This window comes from Lagopus muta, chromosome 12 (genome assembly GCF_023343835.1).
Source record: "Lagopus muta isolate bLagMut1 chromosome 12, bLagMut1 primary, whole genome shotgun sequence".
NCBI lineage: Eukaryota > Metazoa > Chordata > Aves > Galliformes > Phasianidae > Lagopus > Lagopus muta.
Window position 1 is genome coordinate 5,714,180 of NC_064444.1, and position 24,259 is coordinate 5,738,438.

At 36.5% G+C, this 24,259-nt stretch overlaps 1 protein-coding gene across 3 annotated transcripts in view; it reads right to left on the bottom strand.

The window, feature by feature from the left end:
- Positions 1–24,259, bottom strand: part of WWOX (WW domain containing oxidoreductase) — a 468,578-nt gene that overhangs the window by 351,292 nt on the left and 93,027 nt on the right. For all 3 annotated transcript variants that reach the window (XM_048959036.1, XM_048959035.1, XM_048959037.1), the window contains exons 6-8: positions 19,070–19,158; positions 4,409–4,594; positions 530–794 (exon numbers count right to left, since the gene is read on the bottom strand). In XM_048959036.1, the coding sequence (XP_048814993.1) occupies positions 530–794; positions 4,409–4,594; positions 19,070–19,158 (540 nt within the window). The remainder of the gene's footprint in view (positions 1–529; positions 795–4,408; positions 4,595–19,069; positions 19,159–24,259) is intronic.

Sequence of the window (24,259 nt, forward strand, 5' to 3'; positions counted from 1 at the left end):
GGTGCTTTAAAAGAATCATGAAAATCATTGTTGTTATTTTTAAATATGAATGAAGGTGCTTTTACCACTGAAAGCACTTTCCTCAGCCATTAATAATGTCTGTAGTATCTTTTCTAACTAGGACATCTGTTTACATAAAAAATGCAGTCAAGCATATTCCACTTAAAAACCAAAGTAGTTTTTGATGTTTTACATACACTGAACAGAGAAATGACTCTGAACTATCCCACACCTTAAATACACAAATACCTTAATCAGAGCAAGTGAAAATCACATATTCAGACGTGGGACTCACTCAATCCACCCAACATGGTACCTTCACAGCAGATTGACAAATTTAATCTAAAATGGTTGAAGTAACCTTTACTAGACCACTCACGATCTTGACATTATGTTTGTCATTAAAATCAAGGTTGTAGTTATAAAAGGCAAAAGGTCGAGGCAAATACATACATCTGGAATTTTATAACTTTATTCCCCTGATTTGAAAATTGAAGATGTGTAAAATACTGTTAAGTCATTCACTTACCATGGACTTGGTGAAAGGTCGAGCCAAGGTAAACAGCAGGGTATACACCCACCAGTTACGGTGAATGGAGGAGTAAATCATATTTCCAGGATGGACTGAGTTAGACGTCACCCCATGGGGAGAAAGGCGTCGGTTCAGCTCGTTGGAAAACAGTATATTGCAAAGTTTGGAACGATTGTAGGCCAACATAGCCCAGTACTCCTTCTTAGATGGAGAAAGCAGGCTGAAATCAAGTTTTCCAGAGGAATCTTTAATCTCTGTAAATCTGAAAAACAGTAAATGTACCTTAGATACCCCAGAGTTAATTCTGCTCTCATTAAGAACAACATAAAACATAGATAACTGAGTAGAACTTGGCCAGAACCAAAGTAAAATATCAGCTTATTTGGCAATTGCAAGTATCTACTGGAAATTGCTCAAGGCCCATGGAATAGCCCCATATATATAGCAGTAAAATTAGTGAATAATTAGCAGACACATATAATAAGTAAAAACAAGTTGAAAAAAAAGGCTTTAATGTTTAAAAGCATTTTATGAACTTGTGAGTTACATTCTTTTTAATCAAAAAAGGAAAATGTGCCATAGTTCCACAAAAGCACAATTAACGTGCAGGAATTAATGCAGAATAAAATGGAAGCAGAGAAAAACAGCATCCTTTCATTTAATCCGTTCCCCTGATTATTTCATCATATACTGAACACTTTCATTTAAGTGTTGAAGTAACCATGGATGAGTCTCACTACCTCTTAGACTCTTTTTTAGATTAAAAATTGATGAATATAAAGGGGTTATAACCTTGGCTACTTGCCATCAATAGTCTTATATGTTTAAAAGACAAACGTAAACAAAGCCAAAATGAGTTCTGGCAGAGTATAATGTTTTTAAGTATACCCATGGCATGGCTGAACACAAATCAAAGTAACTAGTTGATGTTTTTTAATTGGGTCTGACAGAGTCATTAAACACCAGCTGTTTGTTTCTTTCTCTTTTTCTTTCTTTTTTTTTTTTTTCTTAAATAAAGTAGGGAATGTTCTAAAGACTTTTAGATGAAGAGAAGGAATTTTTCGTATCATATATTTTGCAATTCTTACAATTTTGATGTATCAATTTACTAGATTATCTTAGTATCAGAAAATAATACTATATTTAGTTACAGATTCATGTTCCACCCAGAAGAGCTACTAAAAATAAAACAGATTTAGCAAGCTCTTTTTAATACTGGGTTTCAGAATCAGCTAGGGAGAACAGGGATAAACATAATTATAGTACACACTAGAAAAATGTTTTAAAATATCTTTACTAATTTTGCATCTCATATCCAGAAATGAAGAGATCAGCTGGAATTTCTACTTCCATTTTGAGAGCAGGATTATAATACATTTAGAGAAAAGCAACTACAGTATTTGAACTCAAGAGGAACCCAGAATGTCCTATATCTTGCAGAATAGGCCCTTCAATTTAAACAAACAAACAAAAAATCATAATTTTTAGTTAGATAACAGACATCTCTGAAATTAACAGGGCTATTCTGGGAGGAATTTCCTATATTCATTCCTCAAGTAACCACTTAGGACACCAAAAATAATCTATAAATAAAATACTTAATACTTATTGTATACTGTACAATGGAAACACACGGGCATAATTTGAGTCCCATCCTTCAAGTGAGTCAATCTTACTTATGTCAGCAATCTCAGTGAATTCAGTAGGATAAGGACTGTACAATCAAATTAACTACAAAAATAAAGACAGAAGGAAAGTCAACCTACTTATTATTCTGATTTTCATATGATGTGCTTAGAGTATGGAAAGCTTAATTTAAACAGATTTCATTTGTGTTGAATCCAGATAAGTGAAAAGAATGAGGAACCAGAGAGGCAAATAAATATCTTGCCTTGGAGCAGTGCAGTATAATATTTTCCACAAACATGGGACTTTATTTTTCCCCTAACAGGGGGTCTTGACTCCAGCTAAAAGATCTAGCCAAGGTTTATGGAAGTAATTAGATACCAACACTTCTGTTTTACAACATAGTTTAAGGCACAGAGTTCTCAAGTAGGTCAGAAAGTACTACTATCCAATAATACCTAATGTCTAAACTAACTCCTTACATCAACTTCTTGCCATTAAACTGATTAGGGGCAAAACCAGAGTTATTTACGACGATCGTTTTAAATGCTAAGATACGACATGAATTGGAAGAAGGGGGAAATCAAGCAGATGTGTTGATTATTTTACTCAAGCATAGGCTGTTGCTTATTTTTTGACTGGCTTCTACAAACCTCAGTTGACCTAATGAAATTAGCAATGAACACTTCAAAAAATGCTTTTGAAAAAACAGATAAAGATGTTCAGAGCTGTAAGCTCTAGTTATACATAACACTTAATATAGTGAAAAACAAAGATGTCACTTAAAATACCATCAGACGCAAACTTACAAAGGGGAACAAGCAGCTGACAATTCAACATAATCTCCCATTAAATAACAGCTCATTTATACGTATCCCATTGTGCCATCCACATCTGGCAAGTGATTGGACTTGGCAGATTTATTTCTAGAGCTATCTTGCCTGCCCTGCAGTAGCCTCCCTTGCTCCTAACAGGACTCTGCTACTTGCTTTCACAGACCTGGTGTGATTTGCAAAGATAAGGATGTCCAGATTTTGTTACCACCTAATTACTAGACATTTCATGTCTTTTAACACCGGGGAGGATTATTACTGGCGTTTTCTATTGCTTCTTTCATTTCAGCCATCATAAATTTAAAATGGTAAAAGTAAATCTATCTGCAGTGTGTCATTTATACCATAAGCCCCTGTGTTTGGAAGTGATAAAGGTTTCAGCCTGACCCTTGGCTGGTCTCTCTCCACAAGGTCCCTGGGGTTGTATTTTATGGAAACATGATTAAAAAAATAAGCTTCATGCTGGGTCACTAAAACATTTCAGAAATATGAAGGCAGGGAAAGAGGGAAAAAAAAAAAAAGAAAAAACAAAAAAAGAAAAAACCCACCGCTCACACATTTTTTCTTTGGGTTTGCTAAAGATGTTACACACGACCAGAAGTGAAACAGAAATCAACAACAATGTTTAAAGCTAGACATTCTGGGTCTAATTTTAGAGTTCCAGAACTAAATCAGAAGCCATAAGTATCTCTAAAATTCAGAACTGGGGCCTCTATTTTGCACAAGGAACTCTCTAATTCTCTGATTTATATCAAAACCTTCTTCCCAGTTATTAAAACAAGCACTTCCAGCACAACTGAAATAAGGCAAACCTCATCACATCTGTTTTGCACTTCTCATGACAGTAGGAAATATGAGCAACTAATATTTTAATTAAAACTTTCACCAAAAGAGGCATGGCCAGTGTTCTAATGTGTATTAACTATACTATTTCCCAGTTACATTATACAGCTAATGTCTGCATTGAATTCCCTAATTTCTCATTACAAAACAATTGGATTTCATCTAGTAGTTTTTAATTGCATTGTTTCTCCTACTAAAATAACTGCACATTCTTCTTGGTAAGATGTTGAAGTAGTTGAATGACAAATCAATATAGGTCATGCCATTCAGATTTAATCAATTATTATTCCATCTCCTAGCGAAATCAATAAGTGGTCTGATATGCGGTGAAAATCTGCATTCATACAAAGAATGATCAAAAAATACCTACAAACTAGAGCACGCTTTACATATGGCAATGTAGCAAAATCCAAAGACATTGGCAATGCTGTTTTTAAAGAGATTATTCAAACAACAAATGCTTTAGACAGGGGCCTTTCCCTTTTAAGAACTTACCCAACTCTGCCATCACCATTTCTGCTGTAAGGATGGCAGATCTCAGCTAAACCCAAACTACAGCATAATGTTAACCAACCTGTGTGACTCTGAGGACACGACCACCACCCTGGCAGGGGAGGAGCGGCGCAGGACATCCTCCAGCAGCTGGACGAGATAGAAGTGCCCCAAATGGTTCACCTGGAAGGTGGACTCCAGGCTGTCCTCCGTCAAACTCCATGGAGCACCAAACATGGCGGCATTGCAGACCAGAATGTGAAGAGGCCTTGAACAATTAAAAGTACTACGGGTTAAAACTGTCTAGAGAAAGGCAGCTCAGCGAAATGCACTTAATTGAACTCCTGTGGCAATCAAGTGCACACTGTGGGTGCAGGTTTCTGTTCTGCAGGGCAGAGCTGTGTGAGGAGGGCAGGGCTGCCCGCTGCTGGTTCCACACAGAGCCCACCACAGGGCACTGATGAGGCACTCGGTGCCACTTGCCACCACTGGGATTTAGTGAAGAACTAAGTGTAACTCTAACACCAAAACATTAATATCATTGCATTTGTTTGGGTAGCCTGTTCCAGCTTATTTCATCTTCACTGCAATGGATGAAATCCTGTGACAAACGCAAAATCAATCACCAAACATAAACCCTATGTTTAAAGATAACAAATGAAGCGCAGCTAGGAAAAGCAGCTGCTTGCCCTCAGTTCAAGCACTCCTCACAGCCCTTCATGAAGAAGAGAGGAGATCCAGCATCAGATCTTCTCCTTAATGGCTAAACAGGGCACACACTTCTGCTCCTGAACATCTGCAAAAGGAATTGTGGAAAAGATGAAAAACAAAGGCACAGATTGCCAAACAGACCTGACTGAATCTAGGATCCTTCAGGCATGTTTAAAAGCCCTGATTTTGATAGTCCAGATTTCAAAAACATTTCCAGCAGAATCATGCGCACCTTAGCTGAACGCTGAGATCTGTGCATCATCACTGACAAAAGCAGAAAACTACATGTCTTTATTAGACCGAATTTCAACTGTGACCTTGTTTGGAAGTTACCATCTGGCTTTAAAAGAAGTTAAGAATCTAATATCTGTACTTGTGCCAATTTCGAAAAAAAATAACAAAAAGCTTCAGATGCAGGCTGAAACATCTTTGTGTTTTGGGAGCTTGTTTTCTGAAGTGCTGAATTTCTGGTTTTCCTTTCGGGCAGTGATACACATGTAATAACTTCCTATACATGCTGCGTCTGCAAAACAAACTGAAGATAAAAGGGGACCGTCCTTTTAAAGGCAAGGTTTTCCCTTTCTGCTCAAACCACTTTGCACAAAGGTATTGCTTTTGCCGTCTCACTCAACGCTGCGTGATCAGGCTATTTGCTGGGGTACAAAAGACCGTATTTTAAGAAAGATCTCCAACTCTTTGAGGCATATTTTATCAAAATTCTTTAAACTCAAGTTCATCTTGCGTGTTCAAGATCCATCTGCCAAGAGGAAAACAAAGCCTCACGAAGGCTGAGAATGCACGTGGGGAAACTTCGGATGATTCATCATCTCTTCTGAAAGTTTACGAAAAGTTCTGGCAAGAATTAATTTACTGATTTGTAAATCTCCTGGGAAAAGGAACAAATTTCTTCAGCATAGATGCTGTTTTTGGTATACGAACTGGGGCATGCGAGTACTGCAGTAATGTAGAAAATATCATCATCATTTCCTAAGAAAGCAAATGTGGCACATTTGGATAGAAAGATTTTAAGTTTACGCGATAATTGTACTACATAGTATGAAATAACAGACCACAGTTAGACAGAAAAGACCCACAAATGAAGCAATGGTATATTCCACCTATCCAGACTGTAATACCCTTCATTAATACTAATTACACAGTAACTACCAGAGGCAAAATATGTGCTCTATACCTAAATCTCCCAGCTCAATTAATTAAAAAGAGGATTCTAAAATTATAAAACTATAAAAGGTAGTCACCATTAAACTGTAAGTGCATTAAATAGGGTTTTATAAAAGAAATAAAATTATGCCTCAGTCGTGAGCTTTTTATTTTCTGAATAATATTTTGTTCTATTTTTTTAATAAAGGTAATGACATTTAAAGAGACTGTAAAGTTAAAAATACTTACACTATCCTATTAAAAATCTGTGAAGAAATTTAAAAATGAATACAGACACATTTTAAATAAGTATGCTAATGAAAAAGTAATACCTATATTTGTAATCAGTGTTAGTGTTTTTAAATGGTTTAAAAGTGGTTTCTCTAGTAAACGTCACAGAAAAGAAACCTGAAGGGCTGTACCAGCAGCTACTGCTGCTGTGCATCATCTCCGCTCAGAAAGAACCACCTCTCAGGTCTGGATCCATCTATACAAAGCTATCAGTATCTCACATCTCACTGCTAGCAAAGGTCCAATTACTGAAAATTGTCACCTAAGTTTTTGTGATCTGGACATTCACACTCCAGGAATGGAATGAGATTACATAGCTATTTCACATCACCTCTGTAACAGTCATAACATGGTTATGAATTTCAGCCACAGATGACAGATTCTAATCTCACTGGTGCAGAGCTCTGTATCGCTGAACGTATCATTATGCAGGAACAAAATTCTTAAGATACTTGACAATTCACACCACACATCTGGCACTACAGCTCTGCTTTATGACGGGAGTATTTTTAAGTGATAGCAGAACTGTGACCTTGATTTCACAAGTTCATTAAAAACACTGCTGTGATCTACATTAGGCTTCCTCCTGAGCCCAAAGGAAAAAAAAAACACAAAACAAACAAAAAAAACCTCCTTGGTTTCAAGTAGTGCCTTTGATGTAGAATTACAAACAAGTAAGACTAACAAAAATATGTCATCAGCAATGGAAAATTTTCTTAGTATTGACATTACCAAGTGTGTTCCCTTTAACCACGACGCCTACTCGATCTTTCTGGAAACTCTGTATAGTTAAAACCTTCCAGAGTGTTTTGCAGATTTACCCCTATGTCTCCTTAAAATGTCTTCAGTCAGTGACTTACATCACACCAAGTGAGCTAATGTGCTCTACCATTACAATTTAAGTATGTACTGGGAGTTGAACATAAGCTGCTCCACCATAGCATGTAGTCACTGTTTCTTCTCATTCACAGCATGACCGAGACTAGAGAATATACTGCTTAAACTGCAAGCTATGCAGCAATTGTAGAAAACTCTCATTGTGTTGGTAATTGTGGCTACAATTTACTGAAAGTTAAAAAGCATGTAGAATTAATAAGGACATTTTTAATTGTGAATATCTCAGTTAAAAACTACTGAATATCTTGTGCACTTCACAAGCCTGTGACACATCACTAACCCTACTATCAGGCAAGTCATCCAGATCTTGCATGCTGTGCTAAATTCACCATTAGAAGCTACAAAGTAATCCAACTGCTCCGCATGATTTTAAAATACAAAAAGTTAATACATTAGAGAGATGCAGAAATGAAGTTGCTGCTATAAATCAGTTAGTTACAAAATGTAATAATCAATTGGGTTAGCACCTGATGTTAAATTATGATCTGCCAGCAGACTCCCAAGCCTGGCTATGTGCAGCAGTAGATATTTCCAAGGGAATTAATTACCAATGATTTGCAAAGGTAAGAATAATATTTTTCAACAAATGCAGCCCGTGCACTAGGAGGTTAAACAAACACCGCCAAAATGTCAACAGAGTTCATGGCTTTGGTGTTCTCCCATTGCAAATGCAATGAAATAGTTAACCAGAAATTATGCAAAGGGAATACTTTCAAATCTTCCCATGAAGCAGAATGTCACACCATCTGGGGCACTTCTCAAGTGATTTGAAAAGTTCACACTGTTTGGAATTACACTGAAATTCAACAGAAAAGGTTTTACCATATCCCCCAAGTCCCATAAGCAACTGTAGACCTATGTCACGGCCAGTAAAGAAGGCAGAGAGATGTGACTTCTCTTCCATAAGGAAGCAAAGTCACAGCTCACCACATTTTTCCATCCCATAACTCTGAACACCCAGGTTGCTTCCTCGCAGAGCTAGAAAATGCAAGTACTTCTGTGAGGAAATGTCTATATTCACAAAAAAGGATAACCAAAATGCAGTCATACGGCTCCCCAGAAAACAAAACAGAACAAAAATGAGTTAAAAAATCATCTCCAGATATTTCTAGCAATCATACAAGAAGCAACGATGGGAAAATGAGCGACAAGGAAAAGGCTAAAAGTCAAAGAGCAGCAGGAGATCTTGGCACCACGTATGACCTAACATCCACTCAAAAATATTTACTACTTTGATGAAAATCTAAACACACACAAAAAAGCACCTCTTAACTATATGAATTCTGAAAATGAATGCTTAATGCATTAACTTCCCGTTTTCTGAGAGCACTGACTGAAAAGATACCAAAAATAGCTTCTGTTGCCACCTGTCAGCTGACAGAATAGTGGATCCTTGTCAGACAGGCTTCATTTTAAGTCAAGCTACTAACAGAACTTAGAGCCCTGATGGATGACCTCCAGCTATAAGCAAGTAAAATTCTCTCAAATTCTTCCAACTGGATTTCTTTGCAGGATTTGACACTGTTGATCAGCAAATACTTCTGCCCCATTTCCAAGAGATTAATGGGAATGGACTGAAATTGTTCTGCTTCTCTCTTCATATCTAATACACGGGAATTACGAGCAGCTGCTCCTATATGTTCATAAAATATCATCTACATAATGCCATATAGGTCAACCATCTCTCAATCATTATTAATTACCTCTATAAAATCTTGAGTGCACAATTTCATAAAAGTTTGGAGAAGGAAAAAGGGTCTCAGTAGATTTAGATCTAAACAGAAAGCATCCATTAGTCCCGGTTTTCCCTGTATTAATTTTGAAAAAGACTTTTAGCATTAAAGTGATGAGAAAGTTGGAGAGGCCCCTACTTTTCCATTCAGTGGAGGTGCAAAAGCAATTTCCACTATTGCAAAAATCTTAATTTGAATTTCTGAAGAGAAATTTAGACCCAATAAATATATATATAATATTTATTTACATATTTATTATATATTTATTATTTATAATAAATAATATTTATTATTATAATAATATGTATATAATATTTATTATTACATTACAAATGTTTTAGATGTTAATGTTAAAGGTATAAATATATATATATTTAATATAATATATATATATATTATAAATATATAATGTTGCCATCAAGCTGACGTTATGAAAACCTACACTGCCCAAAGTGTTTTCCCATAAAAAAAGATCCAAATAGGGATTTTAACATTTTACTGTAGTATAAATTTCACAGATTACACACAAAATAAGAAAAGTAAGGATGAGGTTTAAGTTATTGACATGATCTATCTCCTACATTTTGCTGTTTTATACACCACAAGCATGGTATGTGACACTGTAAATCTGAGGAATTGGGAACTTTTTAACATACATTGTGTATGTTACTGGTGTATGATGTTATATACACCAGTGAACCACCGTCTTTTGATAACAAATTATTTATTTTAAATGAAGGTCAAGATTAATGGGATTAATACTTACTTTCTAACTGATAACTGCAAGACAGATGCCTTCCTATCACCCCAGGGATTAGCCCAGTCTGTACATATGCTATTGGTCCTCTGTCATTTTCCTGAAGGCACGAAGAAGCAAACCTCTGAACAAGGATCAATGAACTCAGTCCATGAGCTTGGAGCCTTCTCTTCCTGCTCAGATATACTTCACCTCTTATTAAGAAGGAAGAATTATATTTCATGAGCACGCGGGGGCTTCCTTCTTCCACTGCATTCATACCAAGGACACTTTTGCCTTTTTGGGGCCCATTATCAACAGCTGTGAATTTCCTTCTGCACAGTTCTAATCTAACCCTAAATTATCTCTGACAGCAAATGCTGCACTCGTGGAATTGGTATGAAAAAGTGCTTTTCATCCCTAACCCCAGTGCCTCCTCAGGACTGCATTTCACACCAAAACCCACCCAAAAGCCCACATTTTCCATTGTCAAAATATTGCATCTTTGCTAGTTCTGCAAATGCCTCAATACATATGGATTTTGAAGTTCCTGGTGACAGGGCAGGGTTGAAAGGGGATCAAACCAGGCTGTGAAACTTCATTTCTGTATCTGTTTAACCTTTCAGTATTTCCATCCTGCACTCTCTTTTTCCTTTTCACAGGCTCCGGCACAGTATGAGGAGCCCCTCATTTCACTATTCATCATGTCTTGTAAAGATTTTTTTTTTTAAATATCAGTGACACTTAAAAGATATGTAGAATCTGGTAATTTTCTTTTCCTTCAGCAATTCACATAGGGACAACTCTATCTTTTTCAAAATCCCTATAGCAAAGCATCATTTACAAACATACACAAGCAATTACTAATAAACAGAAGCCAGCTCTAAAGGAACATTTATCTTGCAGTAACCACGGAATGATTTGTTATTTTCATATGTACTTCTGAAGATACAAATTTCTTTTGCACACATTGCGTGATTGTGAAGAAAAAAAAAAAAAAAGAAAGCTACAACTCAGAAGAAAAGCCAGTTTTATCACATATTACTGGTATTTCCCATCGAAAACAGCTACCCCTTTGGAATATGTCTTAGGAACCACACAGCTTATCATCTAAACAATAAAACACTTTATGCATTTTGAACATTTCACTTGCCAATGACAACTCTTTCCTCTGTTTTGCCCAGAGAAATACAGAGCTGTAATCAAGCCCACAGCAGCTGTGTGCTGCCATTCAGACTTGAAAGATTCCATGTTGTGATAAAAATTAATGTCCTTTGAAATCCTCTGGGATTTTTGATGCCTTGGGAGCAGCTAATGAAGAAATACAACCTTTGCAGAGTATAACGCAAATTTTTTGGTTCTAAGATTAAGACACATGTGCCATATGCATGGTCTGTCTCATGTCAGCACTAAAGCATTCATACTCAAGTGCCAGAAGACTCTGCCTTCATGTGTTTTAATTATCTCCCATATAAAAACTTTAACTAAATACATTTTAATGCTTAAGCAATTGAATAAATACATTTGCCTTATATTTCAGAAATTTGAGAAGACAACATCGCTTAAACACAAATCTTCTTAAAATCCTTTAAGCTATATCACTGCAAATTCCTTGTTTTATTTGCAACAGAATAGATTGTAATTAGGTAGATTAAGTCATATATATTTTACTTCCTTAGATACTCAAAACACCTCTTGCTGCTGATGTGTCTTCTGGAACTTTGTAGAAAGGCAGTGCCTTTGAAGACTTTTAGCAGTGGACTCCAAAACATTTTATGAGCGGCCTTAGACTTGTCTTAGACTTTGGCACGAATGCATGTCTCAAAATGGGAATCAAAACCTCCAGTGTGCTGAGCAGAAGCCACTGGGGTTCATAGTCTTAACACGTACCTGGCTAGAATAAGTCAGAAAAGAAATTCGAAGGAGAAAGCAAATCTTAAATTTTCTCAAGAACTTCTGCTTCAGGTCTGTTTCAAGCTGCTTCCTTTCTTTTGAGATTTTCACGGGCCGCTTTTCAAAACCAAAGGAATTAAGCCATGCTCAGCCTTTTACAAAATGCTGCTGCTGATGGTAGCAGTGCCATCCCCAATGCATAATTACATGCTGCTGTTTGTGACAATACAACAGCCTCCAAACCTTCATCTCCTACCTTTCAGGAGCACTTATTAACCACCAGATTGTGGACTGGGAGGTGGTGGCAAAGGGATATGTTCCATCCCTTTTGCCCAAACCACATCATTTTCCAGAAAATAACAGAACATTTACTGGGCCAGGCTGTGTATAGAAGAAGAAATGACTCTAATAGTTTGGTCTGGGCAGTCAGCAGCGAGCAGGGTTTTGGTTCCAGTGTCCTATTTAAATAAATAATTCTGGACTCTGTAAGTTCATTCCCTCATTCCTTCACTGTAATTTGAGTGTTTGAGCATACCTGCAGACTCGTCCCTTTATTCACCTCCACATCTACAGCTGAATAGAATAAATAACTAACGGGACATCGTTTTGACCTTCTTTCTTAGTTCAGAGCTATACTCCAGATCACGGCGCAGTGACACTTGTGGCACGTCTGTGAGAGTTTTTGTCTGCTCAGTGTCTGAAGATCAACAGTAGCCAAATAGCCTTCCCTGAGACCCACTGAAGGGCAGCACTTCCATCAGCATTACAGATTATGCTGAAATTTGGGGCTGAGATTTTATCAAAAATGGCTTCCAATTTCTTCTTGCTTACACATTAAAGAGGAGTCAAAAAGTACTTCAAAAGCAGTTGGTTTCATTTTCCACTCTCCATTTTTGTTTCCAGTGCTAGAGCTACATGCAGTCTCAGCCAACCAAAACAGCCAATCCAGGTACTGAGTGAAACAGAAACAGCCACACATCTTCAGATGCCAAATGCAGGAGAGAGACTCTTTTCACTGTAGAAAAAGCCTGGATAACCCTCCAAAAACAAGTGGCAAGTTCACAAATTTTAGGCAATCCAGTTGTAGACATAAAACTGTGCAAGCACCTATCATTCTTTCTATTGTCAATGTGCAAAAGCATTTAATTTAATTTTATTTATTTATTTATTTTTTGCAGATGTACTTCTAGTTAATGTTATAGTGAATGTCATGTTCTCTGGCCTTCAGTAAAAGTGGGGGAGAATTAAGCTTGAAAGATTCCTAATTAAAAAAAATACTGGAAATAGTTTTTGGATGCACATGGCTTGACACTGCTACCATAATGGGGTAATTGTGTACAAGAGCTTAAAAACAGAAGGAAAGAAAAACAAAAAAGGAAGGAAAGAAAGAAGATATTTATGCAGAAAGCCAATCCCTAGGCTTTAATAAGGCACAGTACCACCACATAAGGAAAACAAAGCGTTTCACTCTAATATTATTACGAATGTTTCAAATTCAGTCAAACTTTGATCTTATTTAAATTTAAGATACACGCTGTCTGCAACAGTAACTTCCAAGTTATGCATGTTTCCATACTTAATTCAACGTGGATATTTTTGAATATCTCAAAACTTACAACGCTGTCCAGAAGTTTGTGTCTGAGTAGCACTGTTAGAATGCAAGTCGTATTCTGAGTTCAAAAGACAAATTTAATAGCTCAACTGTTTCTAGCTTTAATTCACAAGACATACGTCTATAAATTTCAAAGATCTCTGCAGGTTAGAAAATATATTCACACTTTGAATAACATTATGCAGTGGCAACAATTGTCTCTGACAAAGAGAATTCTGCTACAGAACTGTTAGGCATATTGGCATAAAAGCATCACTAATAATTCATTTAAAACATATATTCTTTTTTCTTCTGGACTCTTTAAATTGTCCGTGAAACAACTAGCTGATTAGATCCCATTTCTCCATCTGTATTTATAGGTACAGATAGAATTTATCATACAACCTTTGTGATTTAATTGTGGTTAACTTAGAATTTAAAAAGAAATAAAGCATGTAATATGTCAGTCATCATACGTGAAGATCCAGAAAAATACTTTCTGGGGTGAATTTCTATCAGGCTCAGAATCTTAATTGCATCTGCAAGGTTTCATAACACTTCTGGTTGCAGCATGAAAAATGAAAGCACTCATAGAGTCTGCGGCCTCAGTTAAGGACGCCAAATGAAAATCTGGTCCTCTCCATTTTGGGTCTAGTTGGGGAAATAATAAGAAACTAAGCTCCAAACGGAGGATCACAATTCATAACTGCTGTCTTTTCTGTATTCCTATATACAGTATAAGTGAATAAACTGTTAGCATATGCCAATTCTTAACACCAAAAAAAAAAAAAAAAAATCTATTTTAAAGTATAGAAAAAAAACAGCAGTGAAAATCTACAGACAGAAGTCCTGCATAACTGTGAGTTGCATAACTGTGAACTGCTGCTTCCAATTCAGAAAACTCTCAGTAGCAGCTATTGGCAAATACTATTTTTTTTTTTTTTTTAAATTTGAAGTAAACCAAGTTTTTGGGCTTTTTTTCAGGAAAATCTCTTTCTTTTCCTCCAACATGGAGAACATTAAATTGATGTTTTACCATTTGGCTGAAGAAAACTTTAATTCAAACCAAGCTGCACTGTGCATCACTAAAAGCTAAGATGCACATAAAATTTAATCTGCAACTTTATCATTTAGTTCTGCTCGCTGTTTTGATCATGTCACAGTTCTTATGCTGAGGATCATGCAAGGAAGCATGATACAATGATTATAAGTATTGGCCAAAAAAAACAATACCTGCTCTGGACATTTTAGGGCTGAGATATTACCTCTCCTTCACAATTAAACGATGCAGGCTATAGTAGAATGTGTGATGACCAGAATATCAAATAGAAGTTCCTTTAAAAATTCCAAATCCTGCAGTCCATGAACAGTCAAACACTGATTCTGGCTAGATTTAAATGCTATGTTGCATACAAGCACGGGAGGGCAGTCATTTGTCTAATAAAGTGGGATTAATACCAACCATAATTCCTCACACTGTGACCAGTCAATGTAGAGAAGATTCAATTCAATGTTTTTAGTTCCAAAAGCCTAATATGAAAGATTGGATTGTCTGCCTCATCCAACTGCACAAAAAGCAGCTAATGCCAAATCCATCCTAGCCCAGAACATTATTATAAACAGATCATTTATTTGATTTTCCTTAACAGAGACATTCAATCAACTGCCTGAGCTGAAAACTAGCAGAGGGGAAAGACAGTAGAAATAACTTGAGAAATAACGAGAAATTTAGCTCTTGGGTGCATTGAGCCCTTTCTTCCTGCTCTCATCTTAACCCTACCACTATCTTCATCAGAGGTGGAAGTCACCCACTCCTGGTAGAAACGGCCAGTGAGAAATGGACCTAGAAATACGAGCCAGCGTCCTCAAAGAGTCACAAATGACAGTAAAAAATCACAGAAAGATCAGCACTGCATTTCAAAACCTCGAGAGAACCTAAAATTTGTAACCATTACTGTGCCATAATGAATGCTTTCTCTAAACAATTTGTTTTGCAAACTCTTTGGCCCTATCTGGCAGTCAGGTCAGCCTACCATTTCACTCCTAGGTCACATCATGTTCAGGTTGTGCTGCAGTCCTGCAGTCCTGCAGTCCCATGATGAAATAAGAGATAGATCAGCAATATTGTCATATTTTGTCAGAAGACTTTGGGAGATTGAACTGCTATTATTATATTTACCTTGTTCTTCCCACAGAATCTTTTTAACTGAAAGAGAAATTAAAACTGGAAAGCGCTGTTCTGGTAAGGTAAGCTTGCATTCAGCTTCAATCACAGAACTGCAAGACCTAGGATAGACTTTTATCCCAAAGTTTCATTTGAGACTACATGGATAAAGAAAAGTCTCAAAAAAAAGAAGCTGTATCAACTGAAGAGTATAAATAGTGGAAAACAAAAAACTATTTTCTAAACAAAAAACTATTTTCTTCCATGAGGCCAAAGGATTTTCTGGAGTATATTTATATGAATACAGCATAATTTACCAGTGTTTATACACTCTAAGCTCAAATTTTATCTGTGGACAAGGCTGCAACACCTAATAAATCCAAAAGGGAATACAAGGTTCCTTTCAAATCTCTTTGAGTTTTCGTGCTTCTAAGATTAATCATCTGATTTTTACTTTTATCTTAGCTCTTACGTACTACTCCAAATTGTATTAAAAGTTCCCTTCCAGAGTAACTCTTTCCTCCCATTTACTACTTATGTTTTTCTCAATGCTTCCTCTGTTGCCCTATTTGTTATTTCATGCAGCCAGCCCCTGCTGAGCAGAGGATGATGTTTTTCTCCATTCTTCATGTAGTTTTCAAGATCTCTTTGATTCTCAAACACATTCAAGAAGGCAGCTTTTTCTCCTGGTTTTTACTAGTTCAGCATTTTTTCCCCTAACCCTTGCAATCCTCAATCCATCTAAAAGAAGTTTTGATCTGTTAAGCAGTAGGAATTTCGGGATACTTTTATCTGAAGTAGTTCCACTTTAGCTTTCTTATTCAGGAAAAGATCTGTGAAACACAGTCCTCCAAGACTCTTTTCCAACAGCTATCAGCCAAGGAAGAACCCATTCCCAGGCTGTGATGTGGCTACAAGTACGTCCTTCTATCTGATGACAGGATATAATATCCAGAGCCATAAAATGTTCCAGGAGAGCAGAATCTAAAAAGACAAGCAGATCTATTCTCTGTTTTTAACACTTTCATCTATTAGGTCAGATGTCACCAACAGTTTCTATAGAATACCAGTGTCCCAGAAAGCAATACCAGACTAGAGAAACTATGCAAACAAGAAAACTGTCTGCACACCTAGAAGTGTAAGAAGTTCACTACTGAATAATAAAGGCCTCTTTACACAGTGTGCTGAGAGAAAGGAAAATGTAAACATTTACAGAGAAAACCATGTGCGTGTGTTCATATACAATTTGTCCTTCACACTTTAAAAACCACTGTAGCTTTGCCCAAGAAACCGAGAACTATAAAACTCAGAACTCAAATGATTATATCCTTCAGAAAACAAAAAAACAACTTGCTTTTTCTACTACTTTATTGCTAAAGAACTTGTAGGAGGATTTTGTAAGAAAAACTCTATACTTATCCAATATCTCCTATGTCTGTAAACAAGATTTACAGCTGCTATGTAAAACTGTGAGTGTATCACAGTACACCCTCTCACTCAGGTTCATGAAAGCAGAGATACCGAAGCCTTATGAATGTTAAGCTACCAGCTTATGGACTTGCCAAAGCATAAAGTACAAGATTCATTCAGCTTGACACTGAAGCCTGTAAGGTTTTCTTCAATTGCTCAAAAAGCTACTAATGCAAAGGAATCACTGATCTGACAAAGGCCTCTGGACATGACTGCAAAACAGAGACAAAAGTAGTTAGTGCACATTAGTGCTGGAAAACACATAGGGCTGGCATTGCAGTAATAAGATGCTATTGCCACATAATTGCTTTTCTGACCATATCTAGATACAGTCATATCACTAAAAAAAACAGAGCCTGAAAAGCCTAGTAGGTCTTCCAGTCCACTCTCCTGCCTGCACAGATGCTTGCAAGGTAACTCTTGTGTATCCATATCAGACAGAAAACCCACTGCGACAGGCAGGGCAAGAGTCTGGTTTCCATCCAGTCTCAAAGTTTAAACAAAATATAGCTGGAAATTCATTTTTGCCTAAACCCACAAGCTTCTCAATAGTTGCAGGGCCTTTGACTTTTCAATAACGCTTAGAGCAGCTCCACCAGACACACACGCATCTGAGCACAGATTCTAGACAGAAATATCCGAAGGGCAAGACACAGCCTGTTGTCTGTGACTAAAATGCTGCAGAATAAAACGAGAGCAAAACATTAATAACCACGATCGGGGGCAACATAGCTAAGCACTGGTAAAACAATGCACGCTAACAGAAGTCAAACAGGTTTTACTGATTCTGAATCTTTTCATTTTCTAATTTCTATAGCAAAACTGCATTTAAGAACATTCACTTCCAAGGATTTATAACATGCATATCAAATAATGGTATGACCGTACGATATGATTGGCAACGCACAAACCACGTTAAGAACTGCATTCAAAGGAAGGGTGGTTTTAACTTTTCATAATACCACATCCTCTTTTAAAATAAATGTAGCGTACTTAAAGCATAAAGAAATTAAAGTAAATTTCTTTCTAATCTTTCTGTTCTAAATTAAAACATGTTATGAAACTGAGTTAGTATTAAAGATTCAATACTGCAAGGCTTTGTCTTTGTATTTCACAAAAATTTGCAGGCATGAAGATGCAATACAGCACAAAAACACTGTTACAAAGTATTTTGGCAGTGAACAAGTTTGTGTTAGAACTTAGTTTTGATGATTCTTTGAATCTAAGGGACCTGTGAGTCCAAAAATGTGGTCTGTGATTTAGCTTTAGTAGTAATTAAAAAGTGAAAAACCATTCCATTTTGTCAAATACATTTTTTTTAATATATATTTTCAAAACATTCTAAGAAACCATATTCTCTTCAAAAGAGAATTAAGAAATAAGAATTGTATGCATTGTATACACTAAGATGTGCATGCACTATAAAAATATTTGCAGAGAAAAAGAGAAGTTAGAATAGCTCACATCATTTGGAAAATCTGGATAAAAGCACAGAGTGCTGAATTTGTTGTAAAGAGGTGGCACTTATAAAAATTGAGATCATTTATTTAAAGATTTACATTCAAGCTAAAGCAAGCCAACTGTTTGGAATTCAACCTGAATAAACAAACTGCCCTTTTGTTAGGCTTTGTTATTACCACCAGCTTTATTTTATTTTTTTATTTTTTTAATTTGTCATAGGCTATTTCAGATACAGGTCTGTGAAACTGAGTTGTTTGGCTCAAAGGGCCATTTTTTGAAAATGCTTTAAAAATAAGGATACAGAAAGTTAGACAAGAAAGCAAGACGATGAGTGTGCTAACTATTCATCCACAAACTTTCAAACCACAGCAAAGTTGATAAAACTTCCCTGATCTGTTTTTTATACAGTTAATCTTTGGCCTTTCTCAATAGCTAGAGAATTATCGATGCCCTCCTTTAGGTTTAAGATGTGGCCACACGTTGAATATTGAGATCTGTGATTATTTTCTAGGATGAAAACAAAGAGTCTCATTAACGTACTGTAATTTCTGATCAGTCCAGCTATGGTGTTCTGCCAATTTTGCTCAGCTGATAAATAACAAGAAATTATTAAATGTAATCTTCTGAGTACTTACATATTCTTGGATTTGAATGCTTCAGCAAAGTTCTGCACACTGCGAAGAGAAGCAAGGTCTAAGGTCATCGCTTCTACCTTGGCTTTATGCTAGAACAAGAAAAAATAAAACAAATAAAAGACAAATAACAGCAAGTTTAGTTCACAGTATCATATTATAGCAAATGTATCATGAAACAAGACTGAGACTCTTGTTCAACATTACAACCCCAAAGTGAATACAAACCATCAACAGGAATGGACGAGCACAACAGTCAGTGCCAAAAATAGTAATTTTATTGTGGTTCTGCTAAAGACCATATAGTGCACAGCTTTAAGTAATGCAATGAATTGACATGAGGTAGTTTTAAGGTTAATCTGGTACGTTTTTTCTTTCCCTTTAGCTGGTGAAACTTCTAAGCAAGTCATGAAATAAAAGGTGCAGTAAGCATTATTCTTAATGCGTGCATTTTAACTAAGCCAATCGAAATACATATATTTCAAAAATGCTCCATAAAACCAGCTAAATTCAACCTTGTATGTTAACCTACAACAATCTGTTACTTATAGCAGGAGACACATAACTGTAGAAAACAATCTATCCACCTACATAGTTTTTCACTCAGTAAGAGTTTAGCAGGGTAAAATATTTTCTAAACAAATAGCTTACGATCTTAAAGCAACATCAGGAAGAGGACGCACAATCCTGCAAAATGACAGGTTAACCTGAAGGTGCTAACCTTAGGCATCAGCCAAACAACAACTAATATTTTCAATTTCAAGATCCCTGTCCTCATTCCTTTTGAAATCTCAGAACAAAAGCGATACAAAGTCTATTTCCACTGCAACCAGTGAAGGGGGAAGTCAGCCCAAGACTATGGCTCTCAGAAGCCACAATTTTGAAAGAGCTTCCACCCAGCCATTGTCTTTAGTTCTTCCACAAATGTTCTACTATAAGACATCCTCTATGAAGCACCATGACATGCAGTTTGCATAGATCCCCTAACGAATGATGCACATGTGCATTTGTTCTTGCCCTCATTTGTAGGATCAGTGAACGCTTTGGCACCTAAAGGAAGCTGGCAAGTGCCCTGTATTCCTCTCCAGTCTTCAGTCCAATTTGCTTATCTCAGTCAGCAGAGAAGAAATTAGAGAGACACTTCATGCAATTTCAATGCTATCTATTCCTATGTATACAGTCACAGTTTAGACAGAATGTTAGCACTGCTGTAAGAGAGTGAAAAATAATATTAATATAGAAGAGTGAAAAAAGGATGAGAACAGTGGCCCTATAGAAGCAAAGCATTTGAGTGGAGAGGCAGTAATTTGATACGAGCATGATGCAATGAGATCTACTCTGGCCACAGAATAACACAACAAGCACTTTTGGAGGAATACAAAGGCAGTGGTAGGCCTTCCAGCACAAAACGAAGCCTGGAAGAGCAATCTCATTGTATCCAAAGTTCAAGCAATTCACCTGATCCCTGTGTTTCATTGCATCTGGTGCTTTTTGTTTTTGTAGTTGTTGCTGTTTTTATTTATTTATTTTGCTAGCACCCATTCTGCCTGCTGCAATTACCTTGCAGGTTGGCTTTAAACAGAATGTCACTCAAATTCCTTTTGTCCTACTGCCAGACCTAATAAAACAGCAAAATAAATATAGCTAAATTTTGACAGTTCAGCATTAGGAAGTATCCATCAATGGGAGTACGAAGGTGCTAAATGCAACTTTCCTAAGAAGATTCCTTGCACCCCCACAAGAGACATGTCATCAGAGCACCAGGATTCATTTTGCCCCACTGGGTAAATGTTTACTCCCGTTTGAAAAAGAAAGTCAGTGCTGCCCTGTGTTACACAATAGAGCTGCAGAAAAATCTCTTCAACTTTGCAGTCTAAAGCTGTTTACTTAATAGATAAGTAGTGTACAGAGTTGGGTTTATTTTATTTCTGCTTCCCTCAGTTGAAAAATTCTCCTGCCTCTTGCAAAGAGAAAAGGACAAGAATGCTATAAATATAGGGGCATAAGAGGGGTAATAAATTTATTTTTAAAAAAATCAAGCAGTACAGTAGACTATACCACAAGCTGCTAGTTACTATTTTCTTGTTAAGAAATTTAAGAAACTATATAAAAAATGACCTAAAAATATACATTTTTTTAGGCTAAGGATGGCTTCATTAACTTTTCTCATTGAATAGGTAGCAGAAAAATGGCAAAATATTTCTTTTTTCAATATTCCCCCTGCTTTTGCTTTACAAAAAAAAAGAAAAAATGCTAACAGACTGTAGTTCCTTTGAATAGGTGTGTGTGAAGCACAGAAGACACTCAACTGCTCTATTTGCCTCACAGAAGAAAATTGAGCATGTGAAGCCCACAGCACTCTCAGCAGAATGTGCCAGTGAAGTTTGTGACAGCATGCAGAGGGCCAGGCTGTTTTGATATTTTCCCAAAACAGCAACTGGGGAAAGACCTGTGGGCTTAGGCAAGTTTCTCAACTTTCCTGCTTCAGATTCTTCCTTGCAAACTCAGATTCAAGCACTTCTCACAGTTCCTCCTAGAGGACAGAAACACTAAGCCTTTAGTTTCAACACACTTCCACTCCTGATTTTTCTACTCGCTTTCATGTTACAATTGAAAAAAATAATATTAAAAGAAATAAAGAAAGCTATGAATAAAGCAAAGTACTTGAAATCCAAATCACTAATAATGTCAGAATAATTCCAATCAGTGACAGGAACAAGGATTTTGGTTGTGGGGCTTTTTTTATTTGTTTGATTGGGGTTTTTATGTTTGTATTTTTTTTGCTTGTTTCTTTTACAGCTTTAACTTATTTAATGTTTTCCCTCTTTCTCTGTATGCCTAGGCAGCAGATATCACAGCATTTATTAAAACAGAAAACATACAATTTTTATTAAAAAAGATAATAAAAAAGAAAAGAGATTTCTAAAAGGCATGAAAACCATAATTGTAATCCACAGTCAGAACTGACTGCTAATGGTATGCTGCAAATCCTGATCTAATGTGTCATAATTTTATTATGCTGATGTCTCTCACCATTTTACTCCACATATTTTCAGTACCGAATTATGCCTCGTTTTATGTTGTGAAGTCTTAAATGGACTTGTCACTTTCCCAAATACAAAAGACAGTCAAGCTTAGAACTGACATCATAATATTCAACACACTAAGACAGCAACCTCTAGAATTTTTTAAATTAAGTTGATAAAATACATCAATCTTCCTTCTACTTCTTTCACTTCTATTACACCATCTAAGGGACAATTAAACAACAGAACGGGTGTAGAATAATTTAGGTAGCTCACTTCTAGCTCACAGACCATTAAAACACAGTGCCCATCTACAGCCTGTGCCAAACGAGCTGCTGCCCTTGCAGCAGATTCCCAAGAGAAACACCCTGACAGCACCTAAAGCTACCCTCGCACCAGACCCACACCAATTCTGCAAATCAGCCAAAAGGAGAACACACACAACAGAAACGTGGTTGCACTCTTTGAGTGAGAAGGGGCTCTGGGGGGGACTTGCATTCCGTGCAGCCCAAAGAGCGGCTCAAGGCTAACAAGATGTAGGCACCAGTGCCGTGTCTTTGAAGAAGCAGCCAAAGACACATCATTCTCTAGCTCCTAACAAGGCCCCCTCCAACAACACTGGAACATTTTGAAAAATGCAAAGTACGAATTTTATCTTGTGTTTGATGGTTATATGCTAAGATCTGAAAGCATTTTATCAATATTTCCAGATAAGTTTCATTGCTCTGGATAGAAATACCACCAGAAAACACTGTATTTAGTTTTGTATGCAAGTTGCTCCCCATTGAAGCAAAAATATTAAAAATACTTATGTGCAATTGGCTATATTTTGCACTCACGCTAGAAAAATGCTTATTGAGGCAGAAACTAACAAGAAAGTGAAAACATCCAGAAAGCAAGCAATTTCACTATATGCAATGTACTCACTTTACAGCTTAAAAACTGTTTAAAAATGAACACTGCATGGTAGAGTAGCTTGGCAGTAAACATGATTGTGCATTTGTGTCTTGGTATTGAAGAAGGAGCTCTTTTTCATAGTGAATTTTTCATTCAAATGTAAGTGATGATTTACGTTAAATATAGGTAAAGCATAGCTACATTTTCCTGAAGGATTGCAAGGAAGTGAAGAGCAGTACAATAAGTTGAAGCATAAAAGCTTTCTCTGTCATAATATTTATTATAATGGCATATAAAATAGCTGAAATAAATAATAGATGACTAAAAGTAAATTCACATGATAAAGAATCTTTCAGCAGACACCATTACTTCTGACTGCTCCAGTTTCTTACAGAGTTGAAGAGTCTTAATAAATATGCTGTAGCCCCTGTATCTCATGTAAATACAAGTCATTTGGCGAGGGCCTACTTAAAACGTAACAGAGTGGACACTGGATAATTTACTGCATAATTTTACTCTCAAAAGGTATCATGTACATATCCGTGGCATTTAAAGGCACTGAACTCAAAGCTGAATACATAGAACAACTAAAAATATCTGCCTTCAAGCGACTGAAAATACAGGAAACTGGTTTAAAAAAAAAAGAGTTTGATAATCTTGATGATTGCCTTGTTCTGCAAATAATTCTTTTATGCAGTGTGAGAAATAAAAAGTCTTCAAGAAAAATATTTATCTTAAAATACATGAAGTAAACAAAGAACCAAAACTTACCACGTGACAAGCAATGCCAAAATAAACCCCCATTTCCATGCTAAGGGCAAAGTAGAGGATGTTTCAGAAACACGTCTGGCAATTTGACACACAGCTTATGACAGCCAATAGCCAGTGCCATGCAGTATTTATCGAGGAACATTATAGGGAGAAAAGCTTTCACTCAGGATTAGGACTGTAAATATTATTGTCCCTGGTGTATCCAACATTTGGTACTTCATGCAAAACTGTATTTATGTAATGCCTGCTTGATATTGATAATGCTGTGTGCTTTGAATGCTACACAATTCCTTCTCATGGATGTGAATGGGACAAATGAATCTCTTTGCTAGAAGAGTGACCCGAAGATACATACTAGACCGCTTACTGATCATCTTTGGACCTCTCTTTTAACATGAAGAATGAATTATTATGATTATTTGCCTTTTCTTCACCCCTTCTCCTGAACATTTATGGGTGTTTTGGCAGAGAAAAGTTTGCCTTGTTGGCATCTTCTACA